Source organism: Phymastichus coffea, unplaced genomic scaffold, assembly GCF_024137745.1.
Source record: "Phymastichus coffea isolate CEN01 unplaced genomic scaffold, Cenicafe_Pcof_1.1 PCOF00082, whole genome shotgun sequence".
Taxonomy (NCBI): Eukaryota; Metazoa; Arthropoda; class Insecta; order Hymenoptera; family Eulophidae; genus Phymastichus; species Phymastichus coffea.
This window is the reverse complement of record NW_026706893.1, coordinates 503,854-527,541: the sequence shown is the minus strand read 5'-3', so window position 1 is coordinate 527,541 and position 23,688 is coordinate 503,854. Positions and strand designations below refer to the sequence as shown.

General features: G+C 39.2%; 2 protein-coding genes across 2 annotated transcripts in view; both read right to left on the bottom strand.

The window, feature by feature from the left end:
* The window catches only part of LOC131668661 (alpha-mannosidase 2), a 141,686-nt gene extending 134,195 nt beyond the window's left edge, over positions 1-7,491 (bottom strand). Inside the window, exon 1 of the mRNA XM_058943018.1 lies at positions 7,212-7,491. The gene's annotated coding sequence lies outside the window, so the exon portion shown is untranslated. The remainder of the gene's footprint in view (positions 1-7,211) is intronic.
* Positions 7,492-11,152: 3,661 nt separating this feature from the next.
* LOC131668668 (uncharacterized) overlaps positions 11,153-23,688 on the bottom strand; it is a 27,251-nt gene continuing 14,715 nt past the window's right edge. Inside the window, exon 4 of the mRNA XM_058943024.1 lies at positions 11,153-11,324. Coding sequence (XP_058799007.1) covers positions 11,153-11,324 — 172 coding nt within the window. The remainder of the gene's footprint in view (positions 11,325-23,688) is intronic.

The following is a 23,688-nucleotide window of genomic DNA, read 5'->3' as shown; positions in this document are numbered from 1 at the left end:
CTACTATTTTTATATTGGTAAATAACCATATAGTTTTTCCATTTGACTTTATTTACAGCAAGTTCTAGAAAGTCAAAGGAAATTAAACTATGCCTGAAAGCTTGATATTCAATATGTTGCATTCACAATCCTGAATGTCGGCAACTCGGCATTTTTTAAGATAGGATTGCAGATTGTGTAGATTGTTTTTTGGAACGGCTTAACTTCACGAACGTTTTTTGATAAAAAGTGATAAAAATAAACTCATGCGGAAATGTGTTGAATGATTGTTATAATTATTTTTAGCTTTAGTAATCACGAATTTCAACGTCAATTTAAAGAAAAATTCATACTTTAATATTCAATCGCAGTCTTGAGGTTTTTCGATGCATATAAAAACCTAACACATTTTTATGTATCTACTTCAATTGATTATGCTTTTTTGCAAAGATTATCTTTGCATTTATTAATATAGTACTTCATTTATAAAATTTATTGCTATCGAATCTAATAGATAAGCATTTTCAATATCAGTAAATTTATTGTGATTGAAAAATTTTTGAATTTGAAACATTTTGTTTTGTTAGAAGTACAAAAATGCAATGTTTATTTAAAAGTAGCATCATGAAAAATGAAAATGTACAAGAGAAATAAATGAAAATCTTAGAACTAAAATTTTATATAAATATTTATTTTATAATAAATTTATTATTTTTGTTATGTACGAAAAAGTACAAATATTTTTGAACTATACTTTTACGATTTTATAAGAAACTTATCTTGTTTTTTTCTCTATGTAAAAGTTATAATCAGAAACTTCCATAAACTTTATGATACAACTAACACCCTGAGGGTCAAAATTATGTTAGGATTAGTAATCGGAATAATGTGATCATTCATATTCGTAAAATTGAAATTTTTTAATTTCATTTGAATCCATTTGAATGAAATAAAAAAATACTCTCGAGTCTGCCTTAAAGAAAATAAATTTCAAGAAAGTAAAGCAATGGATAAAACAACTGAAAAGAACAAATAACTCACGGTATACGTGGCTGAAAATCGTAAAAACGGTGACGCGGAAGCAAGTAATAGTAGCCAAAAAGCTAAAAAAAGATGTCTAAATTATAATAGAAGCACCTTGGGGGCTGGTGCACGCCGCGGCACATTTTACGAGCAGCCGTAAGGTAACTTCTCATTTAGTGCTCATTTCATTATATAAAGCGTAACGAGTTTCACACGCATATGCAAATGTAATCCAGCCACCTGATTCCTCCTATTTTTTGGCGTCTGAAGATCGCAGCGTTGGATAAAGGTGAAGCTTTGAAAACTGGGCTTGAAGCCTGTCGGGCATGAAATCTTGTTCCTTGCTTGCTACGCCTACCTCTTACTTACTTTTGTACCTTGTATTGTGATAGCTCTTTCGGCTTGCTAGTGTGTACTTCTTTAAATCATTAACAATTACATACTTGTTAAACTTTTGGCAAATAAAGTAAAGATAAATAAGAAATTTAGAGAAACATTTTTTTTACAATATTAGTCATAACGAGTCTGGCAATGGTATCACTAAGTATCAGTTACTGTTACCCATGTTGTTAGATAGTTAACTTTTTTCTATACATAGCCTGCTAAAATGCCGTGTGTGTATTAACAAACGATGGTTTGCAAATCCCAGGATTACTCGACCACAGTAAATAGTAGTAAATAGGGAGCCATTGGAAATTCCGCATCATTAACATACCAACTAATGATACGAAGATACTCTTCTAAAAACTAAATTATTCGATGATAACGATAATTCCAATGGATCATTTAAAGTTAAAATTGTTCGAATGAATCTTTCAGTAGGAAAAGTTAAGATGTAAGCGAATATTAGACGACGGATTTCGATTACTTATTTATAAATGTATACGAAAGCGTAGAAGCGAGAGCTACTAGAGACAAGGTAGTGAACAATTTGGAAAATTAGCGAGATAAGCGTAATCTTGGTGATGGGAAAGTTTCGTCGAGCGTTGAGAGAAATAGGGGAGGTGTGCGCGCGCTAGAGAGATCAAGTTAAGTATATGACCCGAGCGTTGAGAAGAAATTCTAGGTGACTACCGAGTTGTCTTGCTTTCACGCGAATCTCATCTGACATTCGTAATTAACAACCCGGTGGTCGTTATCGCATGTCATTAAATTATTTAACTACGGAAAAGACGCAAAATATTTACTCTCAATTGAACAATCATCAATCTCTTCTTCGATTTTCATCGGTTTTTTCTTTCTATCTCTTCTTACATTTTATCGTGTTTTTTTTTTCTCAATCACCAAATAAATTCAAACTTTTTATCGTTTAACACGCGTAATTGCATAAATGTATAAATTTTAGGCATAAAAATAAATATTATTCAGGAATTTCAGACATTTTGTTTTTGATGTACATTTCTTCGCGTAAAAATGAAAGGTTCACAAGTTCCAATTTTTAAATTGCAGCGAAAACATCGGTCCTTTTAAACGGCTATACGAAAGCGTTTTTGTAGCACGGAGAGAGGATAATGGGAAGCGTTTACCAATCGTCACGCACGGAAACGAACAATTGGTAATAGTCCCATAGTAAGTGGACATAACTCAAGAGACATGTTACCGCGTTCTTGTTCAAATTTACAAATCAATTTCCATCAACTCATGAAGAAAATCGCTCGATCAGTTGATTACATCAATTGATCGATTCGCTAAACGCACCGAGCCAAGCTGATAGCCATAATTGTTTTTTATCATTGATTAAGTCCTGGTTTGAGAACAACGATACGATTTTTCAAGGCCCAATTCAGTATCACAGTTGGAACGACCGTTCCAAGGAACAAGATCCTTTATTCTCGTCGTAAAAGCCGACTAAAATTCCGCAATCTTGCAAAGCATCGATGCATAGTCAAAAGCTTGAAGATCAGGGTCTGCGAGAGGCGTGTGTATACCTACGGGAGCATCTCAAGCGCGAGAACAGAACCTTATCCGTGCGTAAAAGGCCGATGAGCGGCGAATGCGGGTGGGCATAAAGTGGCTGCTGCACGCGATTGCCTCGCCGTTGCCGTAACGAGTAACAGAGCGTAAATAAAGTGCGCACCGCCCGCGTATACCTATACGTATAGGCGCTCGCTCTATCGAACTCCATTTTCTCACGACCCACTGACTGAACGCGAGCAAGAGAACCAACACGTAAAACAGCCGTTTCAACCAAAGCCGCAGGGGTCAATGCCTCTATTATCCGCTCGCCCCGACTCCCATCTCGCCTATATATTTTGATGATTTCATATGAAATGAACTATTACCGAAAAACGCCAGTTATTGCTTGAAGCGAACTTGCGGTTTATACTTATTCTTATACAAAAAAAAGTTTTATTATTTTCGTTAGGTCAAATAAGAGCAGTGCCGTATAAAGGGATACCGAAAAAATTAACGAACAAATCGTGATTGATCAGCAAATCACGAGGTTCGTCAAGTATTGTTACATGAGAAATCAATAAAATATATATCAAAGTCGTGCTAATTGGATACATTTTTCAAACTAAATACGAGTAGGATGATTTTTATGATCACACTTGTTATCGTCGTTATTGCTACTCCCTTTTTCGTTACTCGTTAGTCATGTTGCTGGTTGATTGACTGTTTGTCTCTCAGTGTTGAAACAAATTCTATTATGCTCTTTCAATCAGACGAGAAACCAGTTACAATGCTTTGGCTCGGTCGCTAATGGATGCTTACATAATGATTCAGTAAATATTCCATATGATGCGGTGAATAACAATGCTGAATTCTCGTGAATGCAAGCCCATTCTACTTTATTTCATGAAATAACATTTGTGAAAAGGAACTTTATGGCGCCGAATCTACTTGAATGACTGTGAAAGCAAAATTCCTCCGTCGTTTGAACAATAGTCATCATAACTATCGCGCGAAAAAAAGTCGTAAAGCAAGCTTTAGTGCTGTTCGGGCTGAAATTGTAAGCCTGCGCAGAGAATGTAAGTGAGGAAAAGCGGATAAAAGAGGAAAATTTCTGCGAAGTGAGTATAAGCCTGGGATAAAGAGATCAAGACTTTATTTCACTCCTAGCAAACTACCAAAAATTGCTGCATGATATTTGTCCGAGCTGGCAAACTACGCTGTTGCGCCAGCTTGAAACGTAAAAATTAAGATTTGCAATGTTCGCGAAATCATTTCTGACTGTAAAGTCGTAGTAAGACAAGCTTCTCAACTCCCATTGCACTTTGATTGCGAAATACAGGCGAAATCCAGCCAAAGCCATAACAACTTTGCGAGATGGATCCATCGTTGAGCGCGTAATTAATTTTTAAGGACGCCTAGAAGCTTTCCTATAAAATAGTCGACTACTGGCTCGACGACGTAAATCTATATTAAAATCGGCCCTCTCGCGGATGCGCGACGCGCCGTTGCCAACGATCGAAGCCACAATCGCGTTCGGCGCTCTGATTATGAAAGTTTCCGTGAGTAAATTAATTGCCGACACGATATTGTGCGGCCTGTTAAAGGTTGCGGCCTCTCACAGGCAAAATTACAGACGATATTTGCTCGGGCTTCTAACTTCTCTCTTCTGTTGTGTGTACACACATTTTCATGTCAACTCACTTTTTAATCTCGAGCCTCTCAAACTATCAATTCCTTTATACTTTGTACGGGGAATCATTGAACTTTTTATGGGCCGGGTTATTGAGCAAAGCTTAGTATCGACCTTCAAATTCAAATTCCATCAATAAGAGTAGCAAAGTTAAACGGAATTTCTTTAAATGTAAAAACATTCGAAAGCTTGTAGCCGTACGTTGCGTTTATCTTGGAATGGCACGCGAAGAAAATGGGCACATTGTGTAGGAGCATAGAACGAGGAAGCGAAAGAAGAAGCTAGGTTAACGTAACAAGTTGTTGCATTTTAATTAAAAGAAGGAAATTTCACGACTCGTGTATTTTTTCTTGTTCCTCGCCACGGATATTGAGCAGGTAGCAGGCTCATCTCGACGCATCCGATTTCCCGCGTTTTTTAACTCTCGGCTTCCCTTTTGTAATCTCGCGCCTTCTCTGACACACGCACTGCGCCTTTCACTTTTGTTCGGGTTCCCCTTTGTCTCTCACTCTTAGGGCTTTTAACGCTCGCCCGGCGTCGAAGTTTAAAGCGGCGCAGCAACAAAAATAAAAATAAAAGCGCACAGCTGATTCGGTTAGCGGGATTCAGACAAAGCGAGAAGAAGCGAGCGCGGGGTCGACGGAAATTAAAACCGCCGCGAGGAAATGAAGATGGCGCGCAAATTAACGGGCGCTCGCTCGTAAACACTTGCGATTGCGCGCTTTTCGCGCGCGGTTTCGCTTAGGGACGAGGAAAACAAAATAACAAGATCAGACGCTCTAAACTTTTCGAATATTTCTTCGCGCGGGCCGCGCGCTCGCTGCGAGTTTAATCAGCGCTTCTCGTAAATCGAGAGATTCGTTGCGATAACTCGCTAAGTACTTGATTATCGCGTCGCTGTTTCAGAACTTTGAATCGTTAGCACCACTTTGCATAAAAAAAAAAATCTTTCATGGGCGGAACTTCGGCCAGAAGGAAACTGCGACGTCTTTATTTTTGCAGCGCGGTGGAATGTCCGGGATGAAGAGAGGAAAAAAGAAAGAGCTTTTAATTTCCACGGCGGCCCGAGGAAAGCTCCGCCGCGTCGTGGCGTAGCGAGCGATCACGAAGCGAACGGCGGCAAAGCAGAAATGATCTTTCTCGCTTGGCGCAGATGAAAATAAAAGAAACGTCGTGGAGCCGAGTTTCTTGTTGGCTGCGGAGCGCGACGGTCTCCAAAAAAGACATCTAATTACCGTTAATTAACGAGCTGGCACGGCGAGCTCTACGACGACGCATCGGATGGCAAGGACGCATGGGAGAGCGGGAGAACTGCGGGCTCGGTCTAGTCTCGCGTGGAGTGGAGTGCCTCCGGAAAGGAAACACGACGAGCAGCTGACGGCTAAATTATAGCCGTATATAACCTACTGATGTTTTTGCGATCTCCTTTTCGTAAGCACTATTGTAGCTTTATTTTTCATGTTTACCTATCCGCAAGCTTATGAATGAGGCGTAATTTCATCGTTAAGGAATAATGACGCTGTCAGCTGCTGAGTAGTTATTGTTCAACGAGCGTAATTAAAGGCTCGTTTCATTTTTAAAACCCAAGGCGTTACGGACGTCATTTCATGCGTCATTTTGTGTTTATAACCAGTGCAACCAATATGACATTAAGGTAACAACGCGATACGGTACTTATTATTCCCTACAATGGAGTTTCATGTATTAACTTGTTAGCCTCTTCTGTGCTATAAGTTTACGGCCGAATTTGCACGATTTATTGCTTGGAAAGATACACCGGGTGATCCAATTGATACTCCGCTTGGTACGGCTCTCATTTTTCTTTTCTCTCAATATTTCTCCAGCGAGTGCAAATACATATACACCCGTGCCGTCGTAAAAATTACCCGATCGTGCAAATCCCACCACCAGCAGTACGACACTGGACCGCGCCCGTAAAGAGGTTGCAAAAATTTTATATGACTGTAGCCTCGGGGGCCACGAACGTGAAACTCGTTCCACTGCGCGCCGACTACATATAGATATATACGCACGGGCGCCGCCTCTGGGGAAAAAATATATGAGCACCCAGATCAAACGAATATTTCAAAATCCGGGATTATTGTTGTATGTCACAACATTCATTAAAAAATTGAGAGGGGGAAATGAATAGAAAACCGACTTATGACATTCTTGCAAATCATACGGTTTATCAAATAATGCTGAAGGAAAGACGCGACATTCTTGCAATGAACAGGTTAATGTGTTAAATAAGCTTCAATCTTATCTTCTCAATGTTGCAGTTGTAGTGTAAAAAGAATGAATCTTATGAGACAAAACCATTTTGGAAAGTTGTCAAAGGCTGCAACACGTAATAGAGGATAAAGCCGAACGAGTGAGCAGATAACGATGGCACTACAGAAAAATCGCGAAGATTACGTAAAAAACTGGAGATTCAAGAAAAAAAAAGGCACGAGAGCAGAGCACACAATACGATACGGGAATGCTCGTCGTGATAGCCGAGCGAAATGAGAGTGGATCTTATAAAGGGTCAACGGACAGGAAAAAAAGGCTCAAGAGTCGAATGGAATTGCGAAGACGGTACGGGCAGCGAACAGAGAACGAACACTGAAACTCAACTTACTTATTTCTGTACTTTCACGCCGTGATGCTCCTTTAATTGCAATTTTTTTCATCCCAGTTCGATTTATCGATGGGCGGCAAACCTGTCCTTGTAAAATGGCTCACTTGCTTTATTGGTCGTGATATTTCGCGATTGTATAACAGTGCACAGGCGACTTTATTAAACTCCATTCGACGTGTAACGATTTCAAAATCGCGCACCATAGATCGATTATTCAAAGCTTTTTCTAGCTCTCAATTCCTGGTTAGCACATAAATAACCATAGGAGTTTTACACAGTACGCCCGCATTCTCCGTTTGAAATAGCGTGTAAAACTGCAAAGCGCGAGAGAGTCGCGAGTCTAACTCGGCGCTAAATATCTTACGAGCGCCGTGTCGCGCAGTGGCACGTAACTACACGTGATATCAAGAGTCTTAAAACGTATCATTCGGTATGCTTTGCGCGGGTGGGCACCTTTCGCTCGTACCGCGACCTCTTTTTCTTTTTCTCAGCAGCGCACGAGGAAAGGTCCGTTATGCGAACTCTCCTGTCGTGAATTTGCCATTAATTTCACTACGGGACGACGGAAACAACGTACTTTTAGGCGAGAAGAGAGAGAGAGAGAGAGAGAGAGAGAGAGAGAGAGAGAAAGCTCCGGGCTGCTGTAATTATTATTGTTATGCTAACGGCCTTACTCTCCTGGCTACCGATAACTTCGCGGCGGAGTACGCGCGCAGCTCTTAGGAGTTTTACTCTACTTTGTATAATACGCTTTTGCGGCTGAGAACATTTTTATGCGGTCAAAAAAGGAGGGGACCTTTGCATACAACTTGCCTCATTCTTATCGCACACTGAGCGAAACTTTTTTTTTATAATAAGTTAATTCAATTCTATCAGTTAGGTATTGCTGCAGAGGAAACGTAGTCTCATCGCGCTTTTAAGAAACTAGAAAATCAAACAAAAAAACTTGAAAACAACTGCAAAGGTTGTTTGCGTTAGAGAATTATTAGCTCGAAAACGACGAGGTTCTGTAAGATTTATCTGTTTACAGTGCGCGCGCGGACAAAGTCGTGTGCGTGCGTGCGTGCGAACCAGTTTTCTTTCGCTCTCGCGACAGAGTATAAATGATGAAGGAAGGCTGAGAGGAAGAGAAAGAAAAAGATCATCGCCTCTCTCTCTCCCATAGGACGACCGCAGAAATACCTGTGACTTTTGTTTCAACAAAATGCCGCGCGCGCGCGCGGGAATAAGTGCTTTTCATCCGGCGAACAAAGTTTTTTTGCCGACAACTCGTAGGTACATCCTATAACTATACTCGTCGCGGTTGTTATGCGGCTGACTTGGGCGAGCATCTCTTTGTTCTTTTGGCGCCGTGCTCGCACGTAATTGCCGCCAAACGGGAGAAAACCTGGATTGAAAGCGCGAGGATTAAATTCTTCATGCGAGTTACTTTGATTTTCCATTTTATTTGATACCTACTGCTTTTATATCTTTGCACATAAACGAACGAAACTCGTTCCGTTGTGGTTTATGTGCTTTTAAAGTGCTCAGTTCATCATTTTAATCGATGTTTTCGTCGAAATAACGTAATAAATTAGAGATGATTCGTAGACCTAAAGCTCCTTGCTTGCCATCTCCATATAGTGACGACATATCATTGAAATGACGAAAGTTAAAGCAGAAAGTATGTTAGAGACAGTTGCAAGTACTACAACCGGATAGACAAGGAAAAGAAGAATTGTGTAGCAATGGTGTAACGATCAACACTTAAAAGAAGCCTTTCAGACATAGCGGCACTTATGGAGCTATGCGATTAAAGATATTGCCAGCTAGTGCACAGGAGCACGGAAAACGTCAGGGAGTGAAAGCCAGATAAAAGTGATCGGGGGGATTTACGAGGAAGGCAGAGCAAAAGATCCAGTTGAACGGCTTCTCGGAACATTGCGAAAAGAATATGCTGCTACTGACGCGGCTTGCCTATGCAGATTCAAACTCCGTGCGTAACGTCGGACGGGCAAAGGTTCGTTAGAAACACCCGAACCAGACGGCTGATCTACTGCAAACTCTCGTGCTCGAACGACTGTAAGGGAGACGTAATTAAATAAAAGGCCCGACACCTCTACTCGCTCGTCTGCTCCCTCGACCAATTTGAAATCGCGCGTCGATATCCTCCCTACTCGCACGTATATATAGAAGAGTGAGCGTGAGGGAATGAACAATGCCGACTCTGATGCTTGTCCCTTATCAGCACTCGACAGAGACTACCAAAGCAGAGTGAGAGAGACGGAGACAGTTTTCTGAATGAGATTTCTCTCGCATAATAGCTGCGGGATGGACCGTTCAAGCCGCCGCTCTGCGGCTGATCGCACTCGATTGTTTTCCGGATGAAAGCACGGACTGCGATGTCGTGTCATATGCTAACTCAATGAACGATAAGAGAGACTCTAAAGGTTGCGATGATTGGCATATTTATTCAAACCACCGTTTGCTTAGCACACTGGCTTTTTTAATTTTGCTGTTTTTGTCATGATCATTGTATTAATTAAATCTTCTGTATGCCAACGATACGAACCTATACGAAATCCTAATGCTGCAGCCGCATAATAAATTATATAATTTAGAAAAAATTTTCACAATCAATACTCATATTAGTATCATCAATGAACATTTAATCATTTCTAAGTAAATTGAAAAATTATCCAAAAGTTTCAGTGATCGTATTCGATTGATAAAATATACTAACTTTTATTAGATATTTGTAGCTAAATATTAGCTTACTCTCAGAATATTAGATGCTTTGAGTTTATCGGATTCAATATCAGGTTTTTGCTGCACGTACATCTCTTACGACAAAATGTACAGAATTAGAAATTATTTTCTCCTGCATATTGTACTTTTCTCTCTCTCTCTCTCTCTCTCTCTCTCTCTCTCTCTTCTCTCTTCCAACTTAAATAACAATATACTGATATATATTTCAATTTCACTTATTATAGATTTATTATAGATTTATAGCGATAAAATAATCAGTATAATTCCAAAACATAACTTTTTAGAAACGACTTACTCACTGGCATTTCTATTCTTAATTAGTCTTATAGGGATTATTATACTTACACATCAATTTTTCATAGATTATTTACTATTGAAATTTGAATCTTTTACATTTTCATGCATATTACAAGGGATTCAAAAATAATAAAATTCGAATTTTCATATATCAACCAATCATAATCCTGGATGTCGGCGACTTGTCGTTTTTTTAAACATGGGAAGTAAGTTGTGTAGATTAGTTTTTGAGAGTGACTTGATGTCACGGATGTCTTTGATAGAGAGAGAATGAGAAAACTTGTGAGGATGTGTGTAAAACGCTTGATCGAGTTATTTTCATCTTTGTCAGCGACGAGTTTCAATGTTACTATTAAGCAAAATCCATATTTTTTACTTTAAATTGCGATTCAATTGTTCAATCAAGTATGAAGTTTTTCAATATCAAATGCCAAAATAACTCGATTAGAAAACAAGTATACAGAGACTATTCTTAACGCACATTGTTACTTTTTCAGCATCTGCCGTATAACTCTATATATCGCTTTATGCTTTCGATCTGGCATCAGCTTGAATCTTGTTTTCCGCTCTTGCCCAAGAATATCTCATTGGAAAACAAAACGGGAAGAGGATCGCAAGGATCGTGCATGGTAGACAACAAGAAAGAAGGTAGGGGGTGAAAGGGTTAAGATTTCAATAAAAATCGAACGAGGTAACGGAGAGAGAAGATGCGGATAACGAGCTCGCTCCCACGGGATCGTCAGGATGGGTACGTGGACCCCACGAGGCCATGGCCGATCCTCCTCGAAAGCTATCTCGCTGCTGCTGTGCAGCGCTTTCCACACATATATACTTCTACGCGAACAGTAACGGAGTTCATTTCGGGCTCGTTGGCCGTATTTTTTTCTTATAGCTTATTACAAACGGCAGAAAGATACCCAAACCTTTGACGACACCTTTTTTTTTAATTCTCCTTGTTGCTGTTGCTGCTTTTCTGTAATTCGCAGCCCTCTTCTTTCTGTTCTCGCGTCCGCGTCATCATCATCGTCCTCGTCGTCCTCGTCGTCGTCGTCGAGGAGCAAGTGCAAACTATTTCCATGCAAATATCGCTGTGCCAGTCGTGAAAGTCACGATTACGTGCTACCGTCGCCTGAACCTAACGTTTTCCATGAACGATTTTCTTTTTGGGAGCTTGCGCTCTCACAGCAAAATTATAACGTCAATATATTCCACTAGAACGACTTACTTATTTTTATAAAGATGAAATGGACGTGGAATGGGGCGTTGCACAATGGTTAGTAAAAAAAATCGTGAAGTTCATTGTATTACTCGCGCGATGCGATTCATTCAATCACAGCAGTATGTACCGCCATGATGCGATTACGCGTAATTAGATTGCCAACAATGCATAGAGAATGAAAATCAAATGAAGCATTGTGAACAGTATCCTTGTTTCGCGATCGGGCTAGCTCTCATTGCATGTAATAGGATTTCAGTCTTCATTACAATGCTAAATACCTTGCGAAGCGCCAAATTTTATCGCCACGCCAGAAATTGTGTCATAAACGGAATGCATCCATACGAAAAATGTATAAACTGGTTTAATTTTAATATTGAACAATCATATTTGGCATTATCTCGGCAGATGATATAATCGAGAAGATCAGCGTGGTACCTGGAATAATAAATAAACCCATTACATGCATTACATTTTTGGAAATACGAACATACGAATAAAGTAAAATATTTTTGTGTTTTTCTTATTTTTAAATCAACAATGCTCATATTTTTGTAATTTAAAAAATGTTTAATCTAAAATGAAAATAATGTTTTCAAAGTAATAATAATTCATTTTGAATTTAAGAAATATTACTCTTACAACTAGAAAACAATTTTTGTTTGAAGTTGCAGTTTATAAAGTAAGTATTTAGATGTTTTAATATTTAAATTCTCTTTATTTAAGTTTAGTAACTTTTTACTTAACAATAGAGGCTGTGCTAATATACAACTTGATAAAAAACGGAATTATTTCCCTCTTGTGTGTATAGCTTAACAGTTCAAAAATAATTAATTGCTAAACTATAAAATATTATGAGAAATTTTAAAGAATTTTTTATAAATTGTAGGACAGCTACAAACGTAATTGAGCTGTTCTACTGAGTCAAATATTTTATATCACTGAGCAAAAAATCATGTTAAATAAAATACCTAAAATAAGTACAAGCCGGTCTCAGAATAAGTTCTAGGATCTTGTTATTTTAAGAACATTTTTGTAGTCGTTCGGTTTCAGATAGAATCCTTCTAAATTAAAGAATTTTTTTCGCGACCGATATGCAGTTTACTCATGAACAATCTTGCAATCGAGTAGTGTGATAAAATATTCAAATATGACCTAAAAAAAGAAGAGTTTCTTGACTGGTATATCAACAATGAGTGTAACTGCCGACTTTCAAAGCAAAAAAAGCTGTGTAAAAAGCGCTCTCGAGATTTCCAGGAAGGTAAGAGAGCACAGGAACAAGGAGTTAGCACTTCCGCCTCAGGAAAACGCTGCGCATTAAAAATGGAAGAAAAAAAATGGCAAGGGAAGAGACAATCCGAGAAAGTCGTCGGCAGCAAAGAGAGCAAAAATGTCAGTCGCGGCGAGCAGCATATTAAAATTCAAATAGCAGGGCACCGCGACGCCGGGAAAAGGGTGTGCGACCGATATGAATACATTACGACGTGTTTGCAGCAGCCGCCAGCGGGCGACCGACGACGCCAGTCTCGGTAATGCCGTCTATTAGAATCATGCCGCCGCATTTTAATACGAGTCGCGCTCATTCTGCTGCTGTGTGACACTCGGAGCGAAAGCTCCTCGCACGTGCACGCGTATGGTCGCTGCCGTGGAATGCGCCAAATTAAGACGAGAAACCTGCCTCCTGCCAATATAAGTTACCGTGCTCAGCACTAAGATCAGTCGGTGACGTGACAGAATTTTTATTTATTTTTTTCCACAAATACATTAAATTAATATTTTACAAATGTAAGAATATTTTTCCGAAAATAATTCGGCAGCTTCTTAACAGAACGGAACAAGTCGAGATCAGTAGTTTCAAAGTATAATGAATATATGTAGTTAACAATTATTTTTAAAATATCATATTCAGCTGAAATTTTCAATCTTTGAGATTCTCTTAAATAGTTGTATACAGCTTTATTCACAATTTTATGTAGGTTGACATTTTAGATCTTAAATGTAAGTTACCTAACCATGTTTATTTGACATAAGATTATTCATTTTTTCTGGATTTAACGCATATATTAGTTATTTTTATGCCCTTATTTAAGATATTCAGCGTAGATACATGGTCTTGTTCCACTTATCAATGTTATAACGCTACTTACTTTATAATGGATACATTTCAATGTTTTCTCGATTTATTCTATTATGCCGAAAAACGAATTTCACAAAATACTATTCATTATAATTATATAAAAATCTAGGATATTTCTAATACGATATTACAGAATACTGATTTTGTCATATTTACTAATTCAGACTTTAATCGACCTATCTGATTATGTACTCCGATTTTTAAGTAAGACTTGACTTGACTTCTCAGTTTTGTACAAATAATATCTTTCAAAGCAGTCAGCATTCCGTATTCATTCAATTTTCACAGAATTCGGAATTAACCGGTGCAGCCAGGTAGCCACTGGATTGAATATGCAGTTTCATTATGAAAATTGGACAAACCCTTCGTTCACTATACCAAGTAATTTAGCAAGAAACTGAATTCAAAATACGTGAAAGCTTTCAAGAAAAAAAGTGTAAGTCACTTTAAATATTTTTAAAATAATTTCGAATGTGCGATACGCAAAAAGCAAAAATATACTCATTTCATTTTTAAATTTGAAAAGTTAATTAAAATTTTAAACATCTGTGTCATTAGATATGTCAATAAATGAAAAAAGTATTATTCATGGGAGAGACACCTTTCGATAAAATTGTTTCTTTGATAAATCCTTGTGAGAGCCAATATTTTTATTGTCAAGAGCCAGTGTAACATTGCTTTTTTTAATAGCCAAACCATACTAACATATCGCAAGAAGTTAATAAAGATAAGAAAATATTATATTTTCATATATGCGGTAGGTGTTATGGTTGGTGTAGGCGATGAGAAATACATAGAAGGGTTACGTTTAAAATAGAAGTTCTATTACAAATTTCAAGAATTTACATATCAAAAAATATGCATGTGCACGATGCTGAGGCTCTCTAAAAACTGACATCTTTTCCTCTTGTCGCTAAGAGCCTCGCTTTTTACTCTCAGCGCTCAACATTCACTTCGATGGCTTTCCTCTACTTTATGGCTTTTACCAAAGTCCAGCTCAAGCTCATTACATATGCTGACAAAATGGAGATACACTCACTCGAAAACACTTTACACTCATTTGCGCCTTTACGCCCCACATATATTAAAAATCTTTCTCATAAATTACAATCAATTTTATCACACAACAACTAGGGGGTTACATATAAACCGACTAATAAATTTTCAAATTTTACTTGTTGATAACATAACAACGAGTGTCATTGTTTATAAGATTAATTGTGCACATTGTGATATATCATAGTTAATCAAGCCAACAGGCAATTAAGAATAAGAATTAATTAGCACAAGTACACGGTCAATAGTAAAAATAGCTCTTCTGCATTATCTGAACAAGCAATAAGTAATAAGCATGACATCAATTTTGAGAAAGTATACACTTTATACACAGAAAAAAAATGTAGACACACAAAAGTAGACACAAGAATTTTTTGACTCTGGCTATATGATCTATTTAATATTTGTATTGTAATGTTTAGATATTTTATGGTAAACAATTCAAATATGTACTCTAATGTCACATCGCTAAGTTATTAATAAGTTGTTAAATTCTGCTTCACTATTTTTTAGCTTGATAAGGGAAGTTGGTTATATTTCCGAAACATCTCAATGATGAATAAAGTAATAGTGGTCAAAAAGATGAGTATATTAGTGGAAAAAATGTTATTCCGTAAATTACTCAGTCACTAGTAAAACAACAGACTCGAGACTTCGTGATAAAAGGTAAGCCGGATTCAAAATGGAGCATACTCTCTCGTTCTCGTGGGAGGGGGTTGTATGTGCCAAGGCAAAAGATAAAGCCGCCACCTCGTTTCTCTTATCATGAGGCACAATCGTGTAACCTCTTTCCCTGCTCATGCTCCCCGTGACGCACACGCGAGGGACGACGATGAGGGCTAAAGAGTCGCCGTCGAGATACAGGGGGCCGAGTTTTCACGAGAGAGTCGTGCTCTCACGAGAGAGAGAGAGAGAGAGAGACTTGCAAGCTAACGTGCGCCGCGCTCAACGGCACCTTACGCGAACCACGTATAATTAGAGACCAGGACGAAGCCGCGCCGCCGCTCAGAGATAACGATGAAAAAACAGTCATCTCTGCTTTACGACCTTATACTCGCTCTCTGGCCTTACTTGCCCACCCCCCTCTCTTATTTGCAGGCAGCACGAAAGCTCTCCCGAGAATGTATCAAAATATTGACTTTGAGTTTCACTGGCTTACATTTGGAATCGAGCACTCTTTCATTTTGTTAATAGCTTTGCTCATACATTATTTATAAAAATACTGTCAGATTCTAGTATTACCCACGGTTCTAGAGAATGTCATCTGGAAACTTATTCTCCGCATATAATCAATGCTATAACCTTACATTACAGTAAAAGTACTTTACAAATTAAAAGTAGCAACAAAATATTATATAATCAAGTCATCTTATGTCATGATCAAAATCGACTTTGGCTTTCAACAGAGACACTGAAAAATGCATAAAAAAGAAGGAAAAATACCAAAAAAGCGGAGAAAATGTTATTTACTACTTGGAGAAACCATGAATAGCAAGCAGTGTCAAGGCCGGGAAACTTAATAAAGGCTACACACTGCCGCTTGAGTGTAGCAGCTCGAAGAGGTTTTAAAATACGACCAAATAAAGAAATTGCTATTATCATCGTAGGAGGAAGAAGAAGGAGAGAGAGTGAGAGAGAGAGAGAGAGAGAGAGTAGCAAAGCAAAATTACGTATTCATTTATGCGTGCAGGCAGTAGCAGCAGCAGTAACACTGTTTTTCTGCGTTCGCTATCTCGCTGATGTGTGTATAACAGTGTTGTCCAAGGGATAGCAGCACGCCGGGAACGTGATTCCACTGGGAAATTATATCGTGCGAAAAGAGGATCCCGTGGCTTATTTTAACTCGATCCCATTTCATTCGCTCTGTTTATTCGATCTCTTCCTTTTTGTCCGGCGTTGGTTTTTGTCGCCCGACTGGCCAACTCGCGAATACTTTCAATTCAGAAGGACTGGGCTCATAATCAAGTGTAACTTCAAAAAAAAGTAGACCAAAGTTTCAATATAGGCCATTATTCTACTGTAATGAATTTGCCTATAGTACTAATCAGATTTACATTGTCCTATCACTAGGACCAATGGCGCTGGCGATGTTCATTTAGCAAATGAAACGGAAGCTAATCATTCGGTTGCAATAATTTAGCAATCGACCACTGTCGACTCAAGCCAATACCCAAAGCAATACTGCTAAAAGCAGTGCGCCAATATCAACAGCACAGACAACTGTTGTTATACGCAGTCGGAGACGCTTGGAAAATTGCGAGGAGAGCCGTCCCACTGTGGCAGCGCAACAGTCCTACACTGAACAGAGCTATTTGTATTTATGCCATTCCAGTTGTGCCGCGCGCGACGAGAAGAGACGCGCAACCGCAAATTCGATTGTATTATCGAGGCAGCAGTTAGCTAGCGCCACAGTGCTTGACCGATCAAGTGAGGGCGGCCGACGATCGATAGATCGTTACGCGATTGTTTACTCAGTGATGCCAAAGCGGCGCCTGAACGGCGCTGGCGCGCCAAATTCATTCGGCAAACCCTGTTATGGCCCTCAACGAGTTCCAGTTGCCATTATTGACCGTTATGTAAATTGATGCTTTTAGAGACGAGTATCCTTGATTGCTTGTTATGTACTATTTTAAGCCGATTTGCGAGCTTGCAGCTCCAAAATGACGCTGTTTCATCGTGAATCTAGTCGCACGTTGGTTCTAGTTTGTTCTGAGCTGGACTTGGTGGTCAATGATTGCTTCTGATCATCGAAGGATTCGAAACAAATATCTGCTGGTAGAATGCTTTTCAAACATTCAAGCTCTCCATTGAATAGCGTCATTTATATGTTTATTTACAAATCGAAAACAGAATAAAACGATGTGAGAAACGTTGGAGAGCTTCTTGATTGTACATTTCACGTGCTGAATAATACACAGCCAGCTGGACTCTCTCTCTCTCTCTCACGCCGCATAGACTCGGTAAAACTTCTATATGCAGCGCATAGCTGGGCGCAGAGGCAGCTCATACAACATAATGATATTATTAACTGGGGGCAGGTGTGCGCGCGGGTAGCTCCGCTGAAAATTCAGCGGGGCGCGAATTCCACGCGCGTCCCTCCAAAGTTCTCGCATTTCGCATCACAAAGGTCCAGCAGCATCGGACAGTGCCAGCATCATTTCAACAATAGCCCGGCCCGCGCTCGCATGCTCACTCGCAGGGGTAGCCTACGCGCTTGAAAAGCCAGCGTCGCGGCTGAGAATTCGAGATCGCCGCTGCCGCGCGAGTTGGCGTACAACGCACGCGCTCACGTCCACGCCGAGTTACAGCAATCAAATTAATTGCTACGCAAAATAGCACGACTGCGCGGCAATGCCCAGCTGAATCTCCCATTGCGCTAATTTGTTCTGTGTCTATCAAATACAGCCTTTAATCTTTTGCTGTGGTTTATACTAATGTGTCATCTCTACATTTACTTTCATGATAATGGAAACGAATTTCATTAATTGCCATCTTTAATATATCAAACGAAATTCTCAGTTAAACCAGAACTCAAGAAGCTTAAATTCGGACAAATCTTACTTATTTATATTGCGGTAACAAAGCCTATCTGAATTAGAACTTAACGAGAAAGCTAACAAACGAAAAGAAAAAGGTTCGAAGCTGAGCAAATGAAAATCTAGTATAGCACTGATAGTGTACAGCTGAAAGAAGACAATATCTAAAAAGTAATCCCAGGCATGTATGTGGCAGATGAATTATGAGATATACGAACGGAGAAATAAAAATTGAATTCCTGCTGCAGCAAAAGTAAAAGATGAAAAAAGTGAAGCATAGATATGGTTGGCGGCAGAGCTTTCAAAGAGTTTGAAGAACAAAAGCAGCCTTGCCATTATATGGAAGGGACAAACGTATTTAATAACCTCCTAAAACCATCAGAAAAGATGGGGTATGTTTCTCCTTGCCTCTCTCTCTCTCTCCGACTAGCGGCCATTATTCTCATTAAATACGTTATTTTAGCATTAATGCAATCCCTTCATTAGATTAATTACACTGGCTGAGACTACGCCGGCGTGTGACCTCGTTAAAATTGCTGATCCCCGAGGAAATTGCTTTGGGCTTTGGTGCTTCAAACCTATGCGCAGACAATCTATTCTAAATGTTTTCTCGGCATTCAAAAATTTCTTGGAATACGAATCACTCAATTCAAGATTGATTTTGAAATCACGTTAAACTGTTTTGTTTTTCTAGAAAAAATATAATAGAGAAACTGAATAAAATAAAATTGAAAATAAATAAGTGAAATATAATATTATAATAAAAATATTAAATGCCAAAATGATAGTTTTCGTACTCGAGTGAAAGTAGTGACAATGGAGCTTCCGAAAGAGTTATGTATCATCGAGCAATTTGAATTTTTTATTTTTGAATTGAAAACTGACCATATTCAAACTATGTAACGGTATAAGTTCTCTCAAGGAAAAAAGTCTAGGAAAGAAATTTTAATGCTAGAAGCAAGGGTAGTTCATTAAAAATTCTAAAAAATTGATTAATATTCATACACTCTAGTTTTTATAAAATTACACTAGCAACAAATGTTTTCTTGTAGATCTTCTCCCGTTACATATATAATAATTACATAAAAAATTTTAAATACACGTATTAAAAAGTAGTTTCAAAATTGTTTCGAAATAATCAGCAGGGATCGTAAAGAATAATGAGTATGTCTTTATTGCAGATAATGTATGAAAAACATGTTTAAGCGTGTTTTGATAAGGAATTCTATTGAGATCACTGATAAACTAAAATTGTGTATATGTAATTATAAATTAACACTACAGCAGTTTGAGATATAAAAATAAGAAAAAATTGACAAATGCATTATTTCATTACACAAAAAAAATCAAATTATCAGAAAAATAGTCGTTGTGCCATAAAAACCGTTATATCGTTAGCAGTTTATTTAATTATTATATTTAATTTTATAGTCTAGAAAACAATTGTGAGATTACATTTGAAGGACTACTTTCTCGCGACAGAAAAGCCTACTTTTGCATGATTATTAAGCGTACTTAAAAAAATTGTTACCCAGGGAATAAAAAGTGGGATGGAAAGAATGAAAAAATGAAAAGAAGGTAAACGACAATAAAATTGTACAGCTACGTGGCAAATGAAACAAGGAAGCCTAGCCATAGCCGGCACGTGCGATGCATAGAGAGACGACACACGTGAGCACCTTTGTCATGCGAGGCGTCGCCGTCATTTTTCCCTCTGGCCCAAGATAATAGCTTCGTTTACATAATTACATGCGGCATCCTTGTAGTGCCTTCAACATGGCTATAGCGAGCGTGTCAAAAGGAGCACCTCCGCTGCAATACAGCGACTGCACTCATGGCAATTTTGTCGTACGCGAATAGACGGCATGCGCGTGCGCCCGCCACTTCCGGTTTTCCACGAGCCTACATGTATAGCGATAAGTGCAGTCGGAGGAGGAAACTCCCTTTGCTACGTTTATTCCCTTTCTTGCTCGAATAATGTAATTACTCTACAGTATCTCCAGGCCTTTGTTGGCCCTTTATTTCTGTTATATATTGAAGATCTCTATTTCTCTCCTGTCTATGATTAGAGCATCTAATTAAGTCAGGACAACGCTAATAATCTTTCGAATCTCTAGAAAATTATACCAATCGTATAAATTACAAAAAATATGCAGTTTGTTAAAAAAAAACTTCAATTGCGTTCCCACTCATTCACCATTGATGTTTTTTCAAAGTCATAGCAAGGTTGTACATCTGAAATCATTCTGTGCAGGACAGTTGAATTCTTTAAACATTCTAAAAGCGAAAAGACAATGTTTACAAGAACATTTTCCGGAATATCAGCAAAACACAATTCTTTGTTCTTAAATCACTGTAATTCACAAGAGTAGTAAACTTGCGTGAGCATGGAATAGAAAACATTACTCAGCGTTTTGTTTTATTTCACCGAATGAAAATTGTACAACGAGAAATAAAAAAAGGAACAAAAAACTGGTTCGTTCACTCACTCGGCAAAAGGAAGCGAAAACAAATGCGCTCTGCCTGGCTGGAATCGTAATATAGCCGGTAGCACGGAGACGAGAAAGAAAAAAATAAGGAATAGTGAATAAGCGGTGAGCATGCAGCGGCGACTGCCGGCAAAGTAAAGCTTAAGGCGCGGAGCGTAAACATTGCGTGGTATATAAGATCGGGTCATTGTCTCTATCAAGCCCATTCCGAGTCCGGTGTACACACATACACGAGGCCGCTGCCGCTGCTGCAGCTTGCGCGCAAACAACGCTGAAGCTGGGAAGGACGTTGCGGTTCGTTGGCGTACAACCAGCAGCGGCAGCAGCAGCCAGACTGCACATAAGCGAGTGCACAGCGTGGCAGCAGTATATGCACAGGATGTAATCTGTATTCCAAACTATTCATTTAATGTGCATTACGTATGTACTTTATCAATCGGGGAATGTATTATTGGACATCCATCAGTTAAATATTCCATGAACGCGAAGTGACTCGATATACGTACAAAACTATCGGATGGCTACGGCCATTCATGCCCATGATTGAAAGATACATTTATGTTTTATAAAAATGCAGTATTGGGGAGAAAAGCTCGTTACATTTGAATTTCAAAATAGTCATAGCTCAAAGTTATAATGCACAACTATGGTCTAATTAACGTAGCATGCACGTGTTACAAGTTAATTACTCGAATTTGTTTTTTTTTTACAAAGAACTTGTAGGTAACTTTCATTATTTTATTAGTCGATACGAGCCAGTCGCTGCCAGGGATAAAAATATGCGCCCTATCGGAAAAAAGTCAAGAGAAAGAAAACGCGATAGTTACGCGGTTATTGAACTTCCCTTGTCATACATATACACACACGCTTGCGCGCTCATGCTCGCAAACACGGGATAGTCCCCTATAGTCATTACCCAGCGGGTACTGTATGTGACTAATTAGAGGGGACATGAAAAGATCACGATAAAGTGAACACCGTACGTGAACACCGCATCGGTTATATCTGCTTCTGTGACCATTATTGCATCTTTTGTCGGTCATCGAAAAAACAGTTTTCGCAAAGTCAAAAATAAACATTGACCAATTGCTACTGAATTAGATAAAAGAACTTGAGTATTCTTAAGTTCCTCGTGACAAACACGATCAAACCTAAGTAGATATGATTTTTTATTTGACTCCAAAATAATCAATCGAATACGACCCGATGACGATTGCCATATTTCGTGACGCACGCTGTGAATTCTCTTTTTTTCTACGGGAACGAGGAAGTGGCTAAGATTAACTTTTGATTGCTTTCAATCTATCAGGTCGTCACTGCCATTCAGGAAGCAATTTATAATTGAATCAAGGCTCCAAATGAGTCAAGCCTAATCGAAAGACTCAATAAAAACTATTGCCGGCCAAACGTCGTACTGGAAATCATTTGTCTGAAAAATCAATCAATGGAATCGAAACAAGCAGTAAAAGCTTTCGCACGCTTATGACAAAGAGAGAGAGAGAGAGAGAGAGAGAGAGAGAGAGAGAGAGAGAGAGAGAGAGAGAGAAACATCACGTAGGCACAAATCACAATGCAAACTCGTGCGATCAGAGACAAGCTCGCCAGTGTAATTTGTCTGTTCCCTTCTCTCAACTCACTCCGATGTTCTCTCACACACGCTCCCTCCCGATACAGAGAATCTCGCGTAATCCTCGGCGAAAGCGCAGTGGCATAATATAACGCGAGCTGCGTCTGTGTGTGCGTGCCCGTGCGTACACATACGTTTCGGATCGTTTGGATTTCCCACGTGGCGTGCATCATCGAATTATTCTCGTAGCGCTTGATACGCTTGACGCGACGCGAGGTACGTGCTGTATGCAGCCGCGTGTGATTTTTACTCCATAGCACCCGCGCGGAACACCGAGAAGCCGAATCACCTTATAATACCACGGGAAATGAGTTGCCAAGCAATGCCCGTTAGGCACTGCTTTTCATGCCTCAACTTTCACCAAGTTGTCGGGTGGCGATGCGTAATCCAGTAACTTTGCTCTTATTATAGCCTCGTTGATCGAGCGAGGTTTTACATTGAGACATTTCAAATTGAAAAACTTGAATGAAAAAGCCAAAGTAATATGCAGTGATCCGATACGCACGCAGTTGTGGTAAATATTGAACTAAGCCTCTTGAAATAAGGGTGGCTCAACAAAATCAAAGCCCCTTAGCGTATTTAACTCACATCATTTTTGATTTACATGGACGCACTCGTGTTAATACACCAATAAACAAATCGTACAAATACATAGCATTGCAATCGACCTGTATACGCATCGCACGCGACGCATCGGCATCTCCCGCCGTGAATCACTTAAATTTCGTCGCCGTGTCGTCCAAATCAATAAGGCTCACCGCTCGACGCAGTTACACGACCGCAAATCATATACTTACATTCTACGCGATCAGTCATATTCGGATGAAATCATAGCGATTTTCCTATCCTGGATTATCACCACAATAGTTTTCCATTGCTACGCGTATCTAACTGCACGCCAATTTCTCAGTACTCGATCCACTCGTTGCACGCGCTCAAACCGCGTGATTCCGCGCAAGGTGCACAATTGTCGGGCATTACATTGGCAAACGTAACGGGATTGTCACTGGCGGCGTAGCCGTATAATCGTGTAAATGAGAGGTCCGCACACACGAACGCGCGCATCGTCGTGTACACACGCGCCCGCGCTGAAAAGCTATATTGGCAATATGCTGAAAATACACGTGCTGTCGCCGTGCTTACGACTTTGTGTCCAGCTATTCACATTTACCAAGCACCTGTGCGCTTGAACAAGAGCAAACTTCCAAGTGTTAATGAGTTAAAAACCAGTTACGGCAATTGAAGTGTACGGCCTTTCTCTTTTGTAGGCTAAGACTAACGGTCAGAATAATTACGAACAGAGATTGACAATCTCTCAAAGAAAATCCAGGAAGTTTTTTTTTTTAATTAACAGATCGCAACAAAACCAGA